Raw genomic sequence first — 16452 nt, forward strand, 5'->3', positions numbered from 1 at the left:
CTGCTTCTCTGCCCTGGGGAAACGTTCTTAGCCCCTCCTCCAACATCTGGCCCACCCCCTGGGGGAAGGGGAGCTCCGCTCCACCCCAACACAAACCAGCACCTCGGAGGGGCCTGGCCCTCCTCGACCCCTCCCTGAGTCAAGTGCACTTAGCTGAGTCTGGGCGCCTGGGGCGCTGCAGCCAGCTCCCCCTTCCCCACCCCTCCTGGTTCTCAGGGTGGCCCTGACTGCCCCCGATGGCGGAGCATGACGCTGGCACCCATGCCTGGGGGCCAGTACTGCCCTCACCATCGTGGGCTGCAAGAGCAAGGGAGGAGGGCAAAGTGTCACCCCCACCCTACATGGTGTCCCCTCCTCAGTGCTGGGAGGACCCAGGCTGCCTTCTGGTGTCTCCGAGGATGGGCGGAGGGGACTCCAGAAGGAGCCCAGGTCAGGAGACCTGGGGTTGACCTGGTAGTGGTGGAGGTGTGGTGTGTGAGGGAGTCACACCCAGCTCTCCTTATGCCCCCTGGCACCACATGCCCCCTCCCCAGCCCCCTCCCCCACCAGCTGCTGCTATCCCATCCCACCCCTGCTGAGGGTGCAACCACAGAAACCTTCCACCCAATGGTGCTAACTCCTCCCTGCTCTCCCCTTCCCCACCCAGCCCCAAGAAGCACAGACCCCCGGGCAAGGGTCCCAATGCACACAACAGCCCCCTTCCCATTCCCAAAGGACTGGCTCACACTGTGAGAAGGGCCTGCCCAGCCAGACAACTCTAAACACACACACACACACACACACACACACACACACACACACACACACACACACGGCAAAAAAAAAAGCAACAAGATTGAACCCTCCTGTCCCATCCTCCTCTCCCTGTCATTCTCCCACCCTGGGCCAGGGACCTCCAGCAGAAGAGACACAAATAAAACAAAACAAACAAAAAGGCTTTAAAACAAATAGTTCTCCTTCTGAGACTGATTTTACTGGGGAAAGCCATGGGGAGGTGGGGGAGGAGGCAGGGACTCTCCCCAAGTGTGTAGGGACCCTCTTCCTCAAGGAGAGGGAAACTTAGAAGCCCTTCAATCTAACTGCCCAGTTAGGGAATGGTGCTGGTGGTGGCGGCGGCATAGCAGATGGTCCTCATCTCTACCCAGACCCAAGAGGAGCCCAATGTTCCCCCTGGGGATCCTGGGACCGGATTGATTGTGTTGAACCCTTTAAAAATGCTTTGCTCTATCTGCCACCAGCTGCTCCTACTTCTAGGGTTCCGCAGAGGGAAGCTGTACCCTTCCATATGAAAACCTTGAAGAGATGTGAAGATAAATGTCTTTCCTCCCTTCCAAGCCTCTGTTCCCTCTGGGGGATCTTCTGGCCCATGATTTCGAATGTACTCACTTCTCTGGTGTGCCTCTAGTTTGTCCTCCCTAAAATGGAGGACCCAGCACAATGCCCCAGATGTGGAAGGAGGAGGAAAGGACATTTCATGGGCACCTGGGGGTGGTGGGGACGACCAGGTATTGTGGCTCCTTTTGCATTTCTCCCTAGGGGATGCAGCAACTGTGGACAAAAGGGCAGGAGTCCCCTGATCCTCAGGGTGCTGGGGGGGGGGGGTGAGGCACCTGGCCTTCAGTCCTAGGCCAGCCCAAACCCTCTATCTCACTCAATTCTGGTCCACAGACAGACATACACATACGCACTAGAGCCAGGCTGAATAGTTAATAAAATATTTAATTTTTCCATCCTCCAGAATTTCCTCTTTAAAGAGCAGAGTGTATGTCGAGGGACAGATAGGGGCAGAGGAGGGTGTGATGTATCTGCTCCATTTCAAGCCATATCTTCACACCTGGCCTAGTGTGAAGTGAGGGTGTATGTGAGGGCAGTCTTCACAACCCAGCATAGGACCCCTAGTGCTCTTGGGGAGATAAATGGAGAGAAAAATGGAGAACATGGCACTCAGATGTGGGTAAGGGGACTGCCCTTTCCTTGGGGGAGTTTCCTCCACCTGCTCATCCCAGGGAGAACCCCAATAATCTTTTAACCCCCTCGGTGATGAAGTAGAAAATCCCTGCCTCTTTGAGCCCCCTTCACTCGGTGGGGTTGGAGCAAAGCCCCTTTCTCTGGAGCCTAGCTAATGGAAACCTCACTCACATGTCTCCTCTGCCCCCCTATAGTGGCTGGGAAGAGAAGAGAAAAAATTGGACAGAAAGGGCCATTTCCCACTAACCACTATATTGCCCAAAGGTGCGTCCTGGTGTCTTGTCTCCCCTCCTCTCCCCTGCCTCTAGCACAAAGGTTTGCCTAAAATTTCTACTCTGCACACTGCTGGCCCCCACAGTCCTTCCTTTCTCCTCAGTTCATATCCCCTCTCCCCCAGAAGGATGCAGACTCTCGGAGGGCAGGGATAGTCTCATTTTTGTCTTTTCTGCTTGCTTATGCAATACTTGGTTGCTAACAAAGTCCCCAACCCCCCACCTGAGGGGTGTAGTTTTGCCTTCCTACAGCCCCCCCATGCAAAGTTGGGGGTGCGTGTTCCATTGAGAGGGACTGAGCTCTCAGGTGAACACCCCACTCCCCATCGGAAAGTTGGGGGGAGCCTTCTACTCGTCTTCACCCTCCCCTCTGTGGGGTGGAGTCCCCGACTCTATCCCAGGCTCTCCCCTCCCATCCTGGGGTTAGAGGAAGGGAGGCGGGAACAGGAGATGGGGGCTGGGGGTGAGGCAAGGCTAGTCAGTGTCCTCCACAAATTCGCAAAGCATGTTCTCCAAGGCTGTGATTCGCTCTTCCTGAGCCTGGACCCTCTCCCGGAGGGACTTAATTTCCTCAAGCAACGTCTCCAGGGTCTGCTGTTGCTGCTGCTGCTGGGGGGGGAAGGTGAGGAGGATGTGGGGTGTTAGAGAGGCGAGGGACCAGGCAGGAAGTGGTCTGTGGGAGCACTGAATGTGAGATCTGGTAGCGAAGGTCCCCATGTGGTGTTCCTCCTGGAAGCGAGTCCCTTTCAATCGAGCTCCTGCCTCCCCCCCCCCCCAACCCCTTTTGCAGAGGAAGAAACTGAGACCCTAAGAGTAAAGTGTCAGAAGACTATGATTTGGGTCAGAAGCAAGATTTGAACCCGGGTCCTCTGCGTCCCAAACCAGTGCTTTTACTACGTCCCATGCTGCCTCCTGAGATTTTTAGGGAAGCGGGACCAGCCAAGGGAAGCCCAGAATAAGGATGGAGTCATCGGGGCCTCGTGCACGGGACCAAGCTCACCGAGAAGGAGGCATCGCTGGCAGACTGGCTGCGCTTGGGGCCAGCGGGTGGCCGGACGTCCAGGATGTTGCGCTTGGTGACCCGCAGCTCTCGGCTCTTGGGGGGCACGTAGCCATCCCTCAGCGAGATCAGCACGGGGTCTGCATCCTGGCCCGCTAGCCACTCATCTGCCTCCAGGGCCGGCTCAGGGCCTGGCGTGTCAGGATACAGGTCATCTTGGAACAGGTCTGACTACACAGGATGGGGGAGGGGTGTGGAGGGGCAAGTGAGGCTCCTGCAGCCGGCCATGCCAAGGCGGGACCCCTCCCCTCCCCCACCAATCACCCCGAGGCCTCCGGCTGCATAGCACGGGCAGCTCTCTCCAGTGTCCCACAGCCCCGGGCAGTGTCCCCGGGGTTACGGGGCTAGGGGCAGAGAAGGGCACTAGGCATCTGACTTCAGGACCAGAGAGAACTCCCTCCACCGAGGCAGGTCGCCACTTTTCTCTGCAATGAGAGGTTGAGCGAGCCCTGGGCAACAAGAGGCTAAGTATCTTACCAGGACCACTAGCCACAGAAGGGTTCGGACTCTGCGCTTAGGGACTTGAAGGCAGCCAAGGTCAAGCTGTCTCTAAGGAGCCCCCACAAGGCGCTCAGCCCCCCCCGAATGCATCAGAAGAGCACCATGTTCCTTAGATTGGGGGTGCTTCTTTTTGGATCATGCATTCCTTTCCAAAATCATGGCTTCTTACAATCCGTCATTAAAGGAAACAGGAAATTTCGATGAGAAGTTAATGGAAAAGAAAGATGTCGTTTTTCTGTCTCCCCCACCCCCAAATGTGTCCCAAGATAAAAGCTCCTGGTCTCCGAGAGTGGCCCCAGACACCAAGAGGAACGCTGCCAAGGTGATGTGGCTAGTTCCCTCGTGATCATCACAAAGATCCATGGAGCATTTCTTCCCAATTAGCCTAGGAAGAAACAGCTGGCATGCTTGTATTTCAGGCGAGGAAACTGAGCCTCAGAGAGAAAAGTGTCCGAATCCCCCTCTCCAGTCCAAGGAAGCCCCCCAGACCCCTCACCTTTCGAGGAACAGTCATGATGATGGGCTCACACTTCCGTTCATGCAGCTTGTAGAATCTGGAGGATGGGGAAGGGAAGGGGGAGGTCTCACCAGCTGCAGAGAGCCTCCCCCACCCAATCCCCCAGCTCAGCTTCTGCACGGAGTTATTCCTGGAAGGGGGGAACCCTCGAGAGGACCTCGAGACCAGGGACTGTTCCATTTTGGGGGTCTCATATTGCTAGCCCCTAAGGAGGTGCATGAAGTATGGGAGGCACTTAATCACTGGCTGCTGAATGATCCGGGTGTGACCTAAGTCAAATACCTCCGTCCAATGCCTCACCCCCATTTTTACCATAGAGGAATCTGAAGGGCGACAAAATAAGGGCATTTTTGTTTTCGAAATGGAAGGAACCTCAAATCATCTAGTGCTAGCCCTTTGTTTTACAGAAGAGGAAACTGAGGTCCAGGGAGGTTAAATCCCTTGCCTAAGTTCACATAGGTAGGATTTGAACCCAGGCCCCCTGAGTCTACATCTGAAATTTTATTGTATCATGCGGTGGGTGTGTATGTGTGTGTGTGTGTGTGTGTGTGTGAGAGAGAGAGAGAGAGAGAGAGAGAGAGAGAGAGAGAGAGAGAGAGAGAATTGAAAAAAGAAGAAGAAAAAGGAGGAAAGAGAAGAGAGAGAGATGAAGCAGGACCGAAAAAGAAGGGAAGAGAGAGTCTGGGGCTCTCCAGCTGGGCATCCTGGGGGTGGGGAGGGCTGACCTGGCAATTTCACACTTGCTGACGTCCAGGCCCCTCTTGGGCATAAATCCCATGCCTCGCTGGGGCTCCTTGCTGCTGAAGGTGTTCAGGTAGTGGACAAAGGGGGGCTCGTCAGTGATCTCAAAGTAGCGGATACTGCTGTCCCCCTGCAAAGCCCACCTCAGATCAGGATTAGGCTCTTCCCTCCAAGCTGCCCCCTTCACAGAACTGTGACCACAGCCCACTTCGATGCCCAGAAGGCCCAAACTGTCCCCCTCCTGTGGGTGTGTAAGAGGCCCCAGGTTGCTCTCATCAGTCCCACCCTCTCATTTTTCTACGATTCAGGCAAGTAGGGTGACATGTTCAAGGTCAGCCTTGTGGGTCTGAATCCCCTATGCTAAGGTGCTCCAGAGAGTGGTCTTTAGGAAGATGGGGGGGGCAGGAGCTCCATAAGCCTGACCCCTGGAGGGGATCTAGTCCTTGGGAGGGCAGGGAGTGTTGCTCTTGTCTGCATCCCTAGGGTCCAGGTGCCAGGCAAACAAGAGGGGTCACGCGTTGCCTGAGGAATAAATGGCCCTGCAACCAAGCTGCACACCATCTCCTTGCCCCCAGCTGCTCACCTTGCCACACAGGTAGACTATGCTGGAATCCGGGTCGTAGAAGGGAAGCAGGACGCCATTGCTGGTGTCCATCTCCTGGAGCGCCATGGGTTCCTCGAAGTTGTTCTGGGTGGAGCACATGGGATGTGACCCGCCCCGCCCCGCCCCTTGGGCCACCTGTTCCCGCTTTGGCATCAGCGCCCCTGCCCTATTGGCAGTGGGTGGGTGTCCCAGACCTGCGGTAGCTCCAGTTGCAAGGCTCCCAGCGACCACCAGAGGACAGCATGGAGCAGCACCCCCCACCCAGGGCCCCGAGCATGCTGCTACGGGGAGGAGCGCCCGCTGGCCGGCCTCTGCAGAGAGGAGACCGCGGCCCACTCCCTGGTGCCTGGGAAGGGGCTGGCATTTGGGCAGGGGTCTCCCCCTCACTGTCCTCCCCACCAACTGCCAGCATTGCTCGCCCCCTCCTCCCCCTGCCCCACTCCATGCAGACAGCATCACGCCATCCCCTGGGGACTCGGCATCACCAGGCAGGTGGAGCCTGGAGGAGGGCTGAGCCACACTGAGCCCTCAGAGGACCTGGGGGGGGGGCAAGGGGAGGGCCCACCATCCCATCCCTTGGAGCGAAGGGACCAAGGAGGGCGGAGAGGATGTGAAGGAGGCGCCAGGCCCAAGCTGGAGCCAGTCAGAAGTAGAGCCGAGGAGGCCTCATTTTACAGAATGGAAACTGAAGCCCAGAGAGAGGCTTATGACCAGACAGGACTTCAGAGGCCAGAGTGGCAGAAGCAGGATTTGAATCCAGATCCTTTGACTGGACATTCAGAGGATCTAGGTGCTTGTATCTGGAGCCCCCAGAGCCCCAGGAGGGGGAGGTGTGCCTGCCCACCCAAGATGCCCAGTCCCTGGGGCACACACCCCATGCCACCAGCTGCGTTACCGGGTCCCACAGGCCCAGCTCACGCTGGCTCATGCGGGTAAATCCCGTGGTGAAGATGTGACCTTGGCGTGTGAAGACGGCCCGCATGGGCCTCATCCCTTCATGGGCAGCAAACCTTTCCTGGGGGGGGGGGAGCAGGGAAGGGGAAAGGAGACAGGAGCAGAGTGTTATCCAGCTTACCACTGGAGGGGAGGGAGAAAGGACCCTGAGGTCTCGGAAAGACGAGGAGGGTGGGGAAGAGAGCCCCCAGCAGAAGATCTAATTCCGGCTGACTCCACGGGATCCCCCAGCAGCAGGTCCCTCTGGCAGGGGATCCCTCAGGATCCCCCTGAACATCAGATTCAGAGGGGGGTGCCTTTTGGCCCAATGGCCCTCCTGCTCACCTGAGTGCAGGGGGGGGCAAAAGACTCTTTCCTGGTGCCTTGGCACTGTCCTTTCTGCCCTGCTATCATGGTCCCCAGGGTCCCCTTGAAGCGGGGAGGGGGGGCCTGGAGCGGTGCCAGGGGCCAGAGGTAGCAAACCTCTTCTCCTTATCCTACCAGGTCCCACAGTGCCAGCTGCCGCTCACTCATCCTGCTGAAGCCGGTGCTAAGCAGCTTCCCGTTGGTGGTGAAGATGGCCCGCATCGGGCGGGCACCCTCGTGAGGCCGGGTTCGGTCCTGCTCGCGGGGTTAGGGGGTTAGAGCAGCTCGCCTGCCCTGCCTCCCTCTCGCCCCCCCAGTCCCCGCATCTGCCCCAGACACACTCACACACAAGCCCGAAGACCCCTGAGTACGGACACAGACATGCATGAGGAAGCATGAAGACATCCCAGAGAAACACGCCACGCTGCTCTACACATACATGCATGGACAAACACATGGGCACGCTGATGAGAAGGGTTAATGTATGAGGCCAGTGACCCAGGCACCTCCCGGGAGGCAGAGCAGACACAGCTGGGGCCTTTCCAAGAAGCCTTCACATACATTACCCATTTGATTCTCACAACAACCCTGTGAGGTAGGACTGGTTATTTTACAGATGAGGAAACTGAGTCTCAGAGCACTTAAGTGACTGGTGCACAATTACACAAAGGCAGCATTTGAACCCGGGTCTCTCCTGCTTCTAGGTCAAGCTAACTGCTCTGTCTCTAATTATCCAAAAGGCTTGGGCAGGCAGGACTGAGGACCAGGGCAGTCTCAATTGCTAAGGCTGATGGGAACCAGGCTAGGGGCTGGTGGAGCCAAGGGGGGGGGACTTCTCCCAGGAGCTGCACCCCCCACCCCTCAGAGAGGCCGTGTGGTGCTCAGGTCAGAGAGGAGGCTCTCCTGGGCTGCTGGCCTCACTTGGATGCTGGGGGGGGTGTCTGATGAAATTCCTCCTCCCCTTCCCGAGCCCCCAAAGCGCTACCGTTATCCTGCTTCCCTCCTCCCAGCAGCTCACCTAAAATGACCCTTTGGGGAAGGGAGCAGAGGAAGGGAAAGGAGAAGGCTGAGGGTGGGGGGCTGGGGGCCAAGTGGGCCAGCAGCCTGGGCTCTAGGGAAACAGAGACCTGGCGGTCAGGGAGCTCTGAGGGTCAGGGGTTGGTGACTAGGGAAAAGGAAGGTGGAGGATCTGGCTACTAAGGACATTGGGGAGCTGGAGGGTCAGGGGCCGGCGAACTGTTGGTCAGAAAATTGGGTTCAAGTTGGGAGGGCAGAAGACTGCTAGAGGCATCAGTGGGTTGGGTTTTGGGGACATCAGGAAGACAGTCAGGAGGCTGGGTGCCGGGGGCAGGGGCATTTGACACAAGGAGGGCACTAAGGCCAGGTGCTAAGGGGGTCCCAGGTTTAGAGGATCAGGGAATCATGGGGCCTGGGGGCTCCTGATATCACTCCTGATACTTGGGGGGCCTGGAGTGGTGCCAGGGGCCAGAGGTAGCAAACCTCTCCTCCTTTGTTCTACCAACAGTTCTGATGCTTAGAGAATGTTTCAAGGTCTCATCTGATCTTCGCCCAGCACCCTGCTGGGCAAGGTGTGTGGGAGCACAGTCATCAGCACCCCCACTTTACAGATGAGGAAAGAGGCTCAGAATAGATTGTTTAATTAGGATTGGGGTGCCCAGGTTGTCTGGATTTCAGGTTCAGAGATCATTCCATTATCCTGGGCTTCCTCCTCTATGGGCATCTCAGGGCAGGGGTCCCAGGAGGAGAGGGATGGCAGAGGGTCAGTTGGACAGAGATTGGGGTCTGGGGGCCCTAGCAAAGGCTGGGAGGGTCAGAGAAATGACAAAATAGAGATCTGAGGCTGGGTATTGTGTGAATCAGAGAGCTGAGAATTAAAGGGACTGAGAAGGTCAAAGGCCTAGGGGAGTGGGTGCTAGAGAAATCTGGTGGCCCAGTTAGCTGAATCTGGGGAGAGTCAGGGGCTAGGAGGAGAGGGCTGAGTGTCTGGGTGCTGGTGGTGTTAACTGGGGGTCGGAGTGCTGATACTGGGGAGGCATCAGGAGCCTTGGGACTGGCTGCTAGAGAAAGCTGAGGGTCAGAGACCAGGACTGGGGTACAAGGGTCAGGAGTTATAGGCTAAGTGTGATAGGGAAAAGGGCTAGATATCAGGGTCCCGGAGGCTAGATATTAGGGTGTTCTGAGATCAGAGGACTGGGGATTGAGTGTTAGAGAAGTTGGGTGTCAGATGCTAGAGGCTAAGATTCCAGAGGTTTCAGAAAAGGATTGGGTGATAGGGCGCTGAGGCTATAAAGAACTGGGGGGTCAGGGCATTGTGTGCAAAGGATCATGGGCTTAGCTGGGCAGAGGACTGGCTGTGGGGGTTGGTGACTTGGGGAAATGGGGGTTCAGGGAACTAGGGGTTGGGGTTAGAAGCCTGGGAGGGGGTCAGAGGGTCCTAGAGTCTGGGGATTGCCTCACTCACCGCCACCACCTGGCCCTTTCGGGGGTCGATGACCCGAAGGGTCTTATCCTTGCAGGTGGTGCTTAGCAGGCTCCCATTGGTATTCCAGCAGACACTGTAGATGACGTCCGGGTGCATGTCATCCAGGCTTAACAACATCTCCCCTGTTCCCACATTCCAGATGATGATAACATTGTCCCCTCCTGCCCAAGAGGAGCCACAGCTGTCACCAACACAAGGCTGTGGGGGGGGGGAGGATGGGGGAGGGGAGGGGGCAGCAGGGTTAGTAGGCACCAAAGTCAGAGGGAGATGGCTAGTTGGCTGTTCCTCTCCTAGGGGAAGTCTGGGGCACAATGAGCAGGGGCTCTCTCCTCCCCAGCTCCCTGGGTCCTACCTGATTCAGGTAGTGATCCCCCTACACCTGTGGAGGGCTACTCCAAGGCAGGGGCAACAGGACTCCCGGTTTTGCTCCCATGGGCTCATACCTGCACTCAGCAGGACGTTCCGGGCCGTGGGGTGCCAGGAGAGAATGCCCACACGCTTGGAGTGGCCCTCCAGCGTGACAATGGGCTCTGTGATGTTCCGGACTGGTGTATAGTCGGGGATCTGCCATACCTGGGCAGAGAAGAGAGGATGGCGGCAGCCCGAGTGAGCACCCCAACAGTTTCTGGACACAGAAGGCGAGCAGGCCGGGGGTAAAGGGGGATTGAGAGCAGAAGATACCTTGGAAGTCCTCGAGTCCACCCCCCCCCCCCATTTCCCACGTCACCTGGCCTATAACCACTTAGTAACAAAATGAACTGTGTAATACTAGAGTGAAAAATGAAATAGCTAATATTTATGCAGCTCTTTTGGGGGGACTTTATACACCTCCCACTAGTCCATTTTGCAGATGGGGACATTGACTCCTAGCCACACAGCTTGAATCTGAGGCAGGATTTGAAGCTCCCTTTTCTTCCCTGGTGCCAAGACACTGGGACATGCGCCCAGCTCCAATGATTTCATCCCCTCCCCTCTTTCTCCTGCCCCCTTCCCCCACAACCTCTAAGGAAGGAGGTGACAAAGAGAAGACGAGCAGGGCAGGAGACAGACCCTTCTCTTGACCTTTCAGGTCTCCTGGGGGTTGTTTATCACCCCCACCCCCAGTCCAGGAGGGAATAGAACTCTGGGTAAGGGCCCTTGGCGCCAGCCAGGAGCTGGGTGAGGACGGTTTGGATGCCAGCGGAGGCAGGTGCCTTCCTCTGCGTCACCTCCTGTCCAGCTCTTCCGCTTGGCTCCAGTTACGCGGAGCTCCGCTCCCCCTTACACATCCTTCCCCACCCCCACCCCATGGCTGTGGATATAATTAGTGCTGACTGGAGCACTCTGGGAGGAGGAGTGCTCAAAATAGCTCCTGAGCCTTGTTGGGGGCTCCTGGACCCAGCACCTCGCTTACCTCCCCTGCCTGAGATGCCACACCCACCGCCCTGCCACCCCATGCTCCCATGCTGCTCGGGGCTGAGACAGAGGCCTTGCCCCTACCATGATGGTGGTGTCCTCGGAGGCACTGGCAATCACACTGTCATTGTGGGGACACCAATCTATATCCAACACCGGCGCCGTGTGCCCATTGACCGTTGGGTGGTTCTTGTCCACACGTCCTGTCTGTGGAAGCCAAGGAACCAATTGGGAGTTGGTCCATATGGGCCCACCTGCTGCCCTTCCTCCAGAAGCCCCACTGAAGGGACACCTCAACTGCAACCTTCTCCAGAAAGGAGCCTCCTTCCCTCTCAAGCTTGTATTCGTTTTGTATAATTCTCAGTTTATCTAAAAAGACAGCTCGGCTCTGCCTTTGGAATGGCAGTTTCGTGTGGGCAGGGGCTGCTTTATGTTTTTGCCTGTATAGCCCCAGTTCGCAGCCCACAGAGTCATTGCTTAATGAGTGCCTGTTGATGGATTAATAGGGTGAGACAGGATCTATTTTAATTCTCCCTCCCAGAGGGCTCCATCTGTCCCCACCTTCCTCCATTTCACCTTCAGAGATGGGATCTTCAGGTCACAAACAGCTTCCCCTGACTCTCTGAACTTCACCTCCCTCCCTCAGGGGGCCCATCCTGCTTTGGCGTGAGCACCCTTTCCATCACAGAAAAGGAAACAAAAAAAGGAATCACAATCAGACTGAAGGGTAGAACACTGAGGGACCTTAAGGGATCATCTTGTCTGATCTGGCACGCAGCTAACTGATACCAGCCAGGATTTAGAGAGTGCTCGAAGGATTGAAAAATAGACAGATGTCATTTGCTTCTCAAAACAATCTGGCGCAGTGGGTATTGTTATTCTTGGACCCATTTTATAGATGAGCAAACTGAGGTGGAGAGAAGTCAGGGTTATATAACTAATAGAGGTAGGTTTTGGACTGTCTGCCTCTATAATGCCAGTCGGTCCTTCTAACATCCAAGACGAAGGGCAGCTAGGTGGCACAGTGGATAGAGCACCAGCCCTGGAGTCAGGAGGACCTGAGTTCAAATCCGACCTCAGACACTTAATAATTACCTAGCTGTGTGACCTTGGGCAAATCACTTAACCCTATTGTCATAAAAAAACCCAAACTAATAAACAAAAATCAACCCCCCCCCCCAAACTAACATCCAAGACCCAAAGCCTAGGTAATCTGGGGGGGAGTGGGGGAGGATTCTGGAGCTCCAGTGAGAATTGGGGATAAGAAGTAGGCAGGTTCTAGAAGTCCCTTAAAGGATTTGAAGGGACCTTAGAGACCATTGAGTCCAATTCCCCTTGCTTTACAGAGAAGGGCAACTGAGGCCAGAGAGAGCAAGTGGCCTGGCCAAAGTCATATAGTGTAGTTAATTACTGGAAGAGTGGGGACTCAAAACCAGGGCTTTTGCCCCCCAGTTCGGCATCCTTTCCGCCTCACTGCCCACTGCGATCATCAGTTATGTCCCTTCCAAAAACACAAGCATTTGGGTAGGGGTCCTATGCCTGACCACTGTACCAGAAGGGATGGGTTCTCATCCTCGGCTGGGACTCCGCCAAGGGGTGGAAGGGGAGGTCAGCGGCTCTCTGTGGGCGTCAGGGAGGGGCAGGGAGAGGCAGCTGTCTTGCCTGGGCAGGACATTGGTGTGGGGGGAGGGGGAGAAGGGACAAGGGACAGGCTCTTACCCGATGGAAACCTGAGCTCCAACTGTGGGGAGCCAGTGACTCCATTGTCCACATGTGAGTCAGTGGTTATTGTAAGATCTTTGCATCCCCCCTTCTCCATCTCCCCCCAACAACTGCACTCTCCCCCCTTCTCCCCCCAAGGGGACAGAGCTGGAATCCTGGTCAAGGGCATGCCCTTGGGAAGCTGAATCTCCATATAGCGGGGTGGGGGTGGGGGTTAGGCCTGGGCACAGCCATGCCCCAAGGCCCAGGGGCTACTTCCCTGAGGCGGGAAAGGGACTTTCTATACAAAGGAGACAGCGATGAGGGCTTCCCAATTGTTCCTAACTGTGGTTGGGGCTTGGAGGCTGGCCCTGGCAAGAGGGAAGGGGCTGGAAATTCCAGTCCTGGTCACCAGGCCTTCTCACCCTCTGACCATGAAAGGGCTGAAGATCCTTCCCCTCACACTCCCTTTGGTCTTCTGGAGTGTCCCCAGCCTCAGTAGCTGCCCTGGGCTCTACTTCATCGAACAATTCCAACTGGGAAAAAGAAACTTCTAAAGGTGCCCAGGATGCCATGGTCCTGCCTCTTCCTCTTGAATCCCCGAGGAAGAGGAGAGACAGACAGGCCATCTCAAGAGCAGGCTGGCACGGATGTCGGTTTAGCCCTGCCGCCTTCTCCCTGCTTCCCAGAGGAAGTGAGGATGAAAGCTTCCTAGGACCCTGACTGCCAGACATGCGGAGGGGTGAATTTGGTGTTAACCCCTTCCAACTGCTGAGACCCCAGGGTGCCTCAGGAGAGTTACCCAGAGAGTTGGAATTTGGTTGGCATCAAGTCCATCTCCTCCAAAGTAACACCACCCAGAGGATTCTCTTATCTCCTTTGGTTGGTTTTTTCCCTCTAAGAAGCCCACAAAGCCATGACAACACATGAATTGGATTTGGGGGGGGGGGCTGTCCCCAGCCTCACTTTCTCCTCTGGAGCCATTTGGATCCAGTGGCCCGATAGGAATCAGGACAACTGGAGGTGAGGCAATCAGGGTTAAATGACTTGCCCAAGGTCACACAGCTAGTAAATGGCAATTGTCTGAGACTGGATTCAAACTCCCAACCTCCCGACACTGTGCCAATTAACTGCCTTTTCTTCTGGAAGTCTGAAGGATGAAAGGACCGGGAAGGCTTGTGTTCCAGAGCACTGGGGCATCTTTAGCTATCAAACTGAATATAGTTATAGGTTCTAGAGTCAGTGTATGGATAGAGCTAGAACTGAAACCAAGAAAACTTGGGTTTAAGTACATTCTTTTACTGGGCCATTGACTGTGTGACCCTGGATAAGTCACTTGACCTCCCTGACCAGGACATGACCAGGTAGCAAAGTGGAGGGTGGAAGGAGTTTCGTTTCCTAGGAGTCCCTGATAGCAATGCAATCCAGTCTCTTCCCTAGGCCTGGAATCGCTACCTAATGACACACAGGCATTGGCAGAGCTGGGTTTGGGACTCCGGTCTCCTGAGTCTAAATGAAATGCTCCTTCAACAGCCTTCCTCTCTCTTTGGGGGGAGGAGGTTCTAGGGGACACAGCAGTTGCTACAAGCCCGTCCCCACGGACTTTTCCAGTGCCTGAGCATCTCCTCATCTTTTCTGCAGACAGCCCAATCCGGGCTTCCCAGGTTTTGCCCAACCAGCTCCCTGGGGCCCCCTCACCTTAGCCAAGGGCAGCACGATGAAGGCTCCGCCCCCACCAGCCTCGACGATGATGGCCACAAACTTGGGGTTGACAGCGCAGAAGGAGCTGTCCCAGGTGACCTTGGACACCCGGATGTCCTCGTAGGTCTGTTCGGCTTTCCCGGCCTGGCCGAACACGTGCCGGAACTTGCTTTGCCGGACCACTCGCCGGCTCATGGCTGGGAGGGGTGGGAGACAAGGTGGGGGGGCCTTAGCGCCTTCCCCTCCCCCCAGGAGGCCCCACTCCCTTCCTCTACCCTCCTGATGCCAGAGGGCTCTATAACAGGTCTGGGGCGTGAGGGAGGGGCAGAAGGGTAGCAGGAAATACGAACAGGACAGGGAGCCAGAGAGGGGAAACTGAGGATGGGCACTGGGAGGCGAGGGGGAAGGGAATGAGGATGGTACGTGTGTGGCATCATAGTGCGGATGCTAGGAAGGGTCTCGGAGCTTGGCCCAAAGAGCCAACCACTAATCCAGATGGGCGGGAGGAGGTCCTTGCCTCAGTTTCCCCTCGGTGATGTATTTGGGAAATTCCCTCCCTATGTGAAGGGGAAGGGGCTGGGAGCCCCCTGTGCATCTGAGGAGCTTTCCCGCCCTCCCGGCTCTGCTCCCGGCCTGCTCTCTGTGTGCGTGTTTTCTAGTGGGAAGGCCACACAGCCCACTCGTTCCGGCCCGGGGGGCATCGGCCCCTGCACTCCAGCCTTCCGTTCGGGACTCGAGGGGAGGCTCAGAGCTTAGGCCCCGAGGATCTGGCTTCCTCAGGCCCGGAAGGCCAGGCCTCCTCCCGGAGAACGGGGGTTTCTGAGGAGCAGGCGGAGGCTGTGGCCTCTCGGCTGCCCAGTGCCAGGGGCCGGGCAGGCAGCTCCCCCGGCCCACCCTCGCCTTACAGATGGAGCCACTGAGGCCCGGAGAAGGGATGCGTGATGTCGTCCGGGGCTCAAAGACCCGGATCTGGACTTCTCTTCCCAGGCCCCTTCATGCCCTGTCTTTCCTGGCCCTCCGCTCTGCTCTCTCCCAACTGCACTAAAACTCTGCGCTCTAAAAGCGGCTGCCCGGTGGCATGACCTTGGGCGAGTCACTGGACTTGGCCGCGCCTCGCGTCTTCGCTGGAGGCCTCCGCGGGCTGCGCTCCTCCTCCTCCTCCTCCTCCTCCTCCTCCTCGCCTCCTTCATCTCCCCCGGGCCCTCTCCCAAGGCGGCTCTCCCCCAGCAGCCCCCGCCCTGCTGCGGCCCGGGGGATGGAAGTGACTGGGCCAAGGTCGCCGGGCGGCAGAAGCGGCTCCGGCGCCCGGGCCCGGCCCCGCAGCCAGGCGGCTCTGGGCTGCCGCCCCCCCTTGGCCCCTCTGAGGCCCGGGCCCCCCGGCCCCCTCCTCTCCCAGCGCCTGTCTCGGGGCTACCCGCCCCCCCCCAGGGTGGAGGAGGGGGCGCGGGACGGACCCCCCCCCCCCCCGCTCCTCCCGCGGGCCCGGCCCGGGCCGCCGTCCCAGCAGAGGCGCGGAGCCCCGGCCGCTGCGGTACCTGGTGCGGGGCCGCCGCGGGAGCGGGAGGGGGGGCCCCGGCGGCTGCGGCTCTTCTGCGGGCGGGGCTCGGGCGGGGCCGCGGTCCAGGCTCCGGGGTCCGGGCTCCGGCGCCCCTCGCTCGCTCCGGGCCGGGCAGCGCTCCTGGGCCGCGGTGTCAGCTGCCGCTGCCCCCCACCTGCGGGGCGGGCCGGGGCGGGGCCTGGGGCGGGGCCGGGAGCCCCGCCCCCTAGCGCGACCCTGGCCCGGCCCGGGGGTCCCTGGGGGGCGGGGGGCGCCCCTCCCGCTGCCGGCGGCTGCGCTCAGCCCTGATCAGAACGGGAAACTGAGGCGGGGGCTCCGGAGCCGCCGGCCCCCCCAGGGGGTCCGGGGGTCCGCGTCGAGGGGCCCCCGGGGCCGCCACCCGCCAGGGACCGAGGGCGCCCGCCGCCGCCGCCGCATTCCAGCCCGGATCGCGCTCCCGATTTAGCTCCGCGGGGCGGGGGGGGGGGGGTGCGGGGCGGGGCCGGGGTGCGGGGCGGGGCCGGGCGGGCCGCAGCGGGGCGGGGCTCCTCCTGGCCGGACCGCGGTCACCCTGACCCTCCCCCCACCGGCTCGCGTCGGGATCCCCATCCCGCCCAGAGGCGGCGAGGGGCGGCCCAAGGGGGGCCAGAGCC

At 58.4% G+C, this 16452-nt stretch overlaps 1 protein-coding gene across 2 annotated transcripts; it reads right to left on the reverse strand.

The window, feature by feature from the left end:
* Positions 1 to 956: 956 nt before the first annotated feature.
* Positions 957 to 15844, reverse strand: CORO6 (coronin 6). 2 transcript variants are annotated; one of them, XM_074189113.1, is made up of 11 exons: positions 15798 to 15844; positions 14260 to 14459; positions 10945 to 11067; positions 9909 to 10038; positions 9445 to 9626; positions 6559 to 6678; positions 5643 to 5747; positions 5044 to 5189; positions 4298 to 4355; positions 3241 to 3471; positions 957 to 2849 (listed from the first exon to the last, which is right to left on the reverse strand). In XM_074189113.1, the coding sequence occupies exons 2-11, from the start codon at positions 14455 to 14457 to the stop codon at positions 2715 to 2717; spliced, it is 1428 nt and encodes a 475-aa protein (XP_074045214.1). In that variant the 5' UTR covers positions 14458 to 14459; positions 15798 to 15844; the 3' UTR covers positions 957 to 2714. The 2 variants fall into 2 exon arrangements, with proteins under 2 accessions (XP_074045214.1, XP_074045215.1); XM_074189114.1 differs by having other exon boundaries at positions 957 to 2846; positions 15798 to 15843.
* Between the last annotated feature and the right edge of the window lie 608 nt (positions 15845 to 16452).

This window comes from Macrotis lagotis, chromosome 5 (genome assembly GCF_037893015.1).
Source record: "Macrotis lagotis isolate mMagLag1 chromosome 5, bilby.v1.9.chrom.fasta, whole genome shotgun sequence".
Lineage (NCBI taxonomy): Eukaryota > Metazoa > Chordata > Mammalia > Peramelemorphia > Peramelidae > Macrotis > Macrotis lagotis.

Excerpts from the sequence above, each read along its gene's own strand:
- CORO6 (XM_074189113.1), bottom strand. The coding sequence starts at position 14,457 with ATGAGCCGGCGAGTGGTCCGGCAAAGCAAGTTCCGGCACGTGTTCGGC. Across the intron at positions 9,627-9,908 it reads GAACGTCCTGCTGAGTGCAG|GAGGGGACAATGTTATCATC; the intron begins GTATGAGCCCAT and ends CCTCTTGGGCAG. Across the intron at positions 5,748-6,558 it reads AGCTGGGCCTGTGGGACCCG|AACAACTTCGAGGAACCCAT; the intron begins GTAACGCAGCTG and ends TGCTCCACCCAG.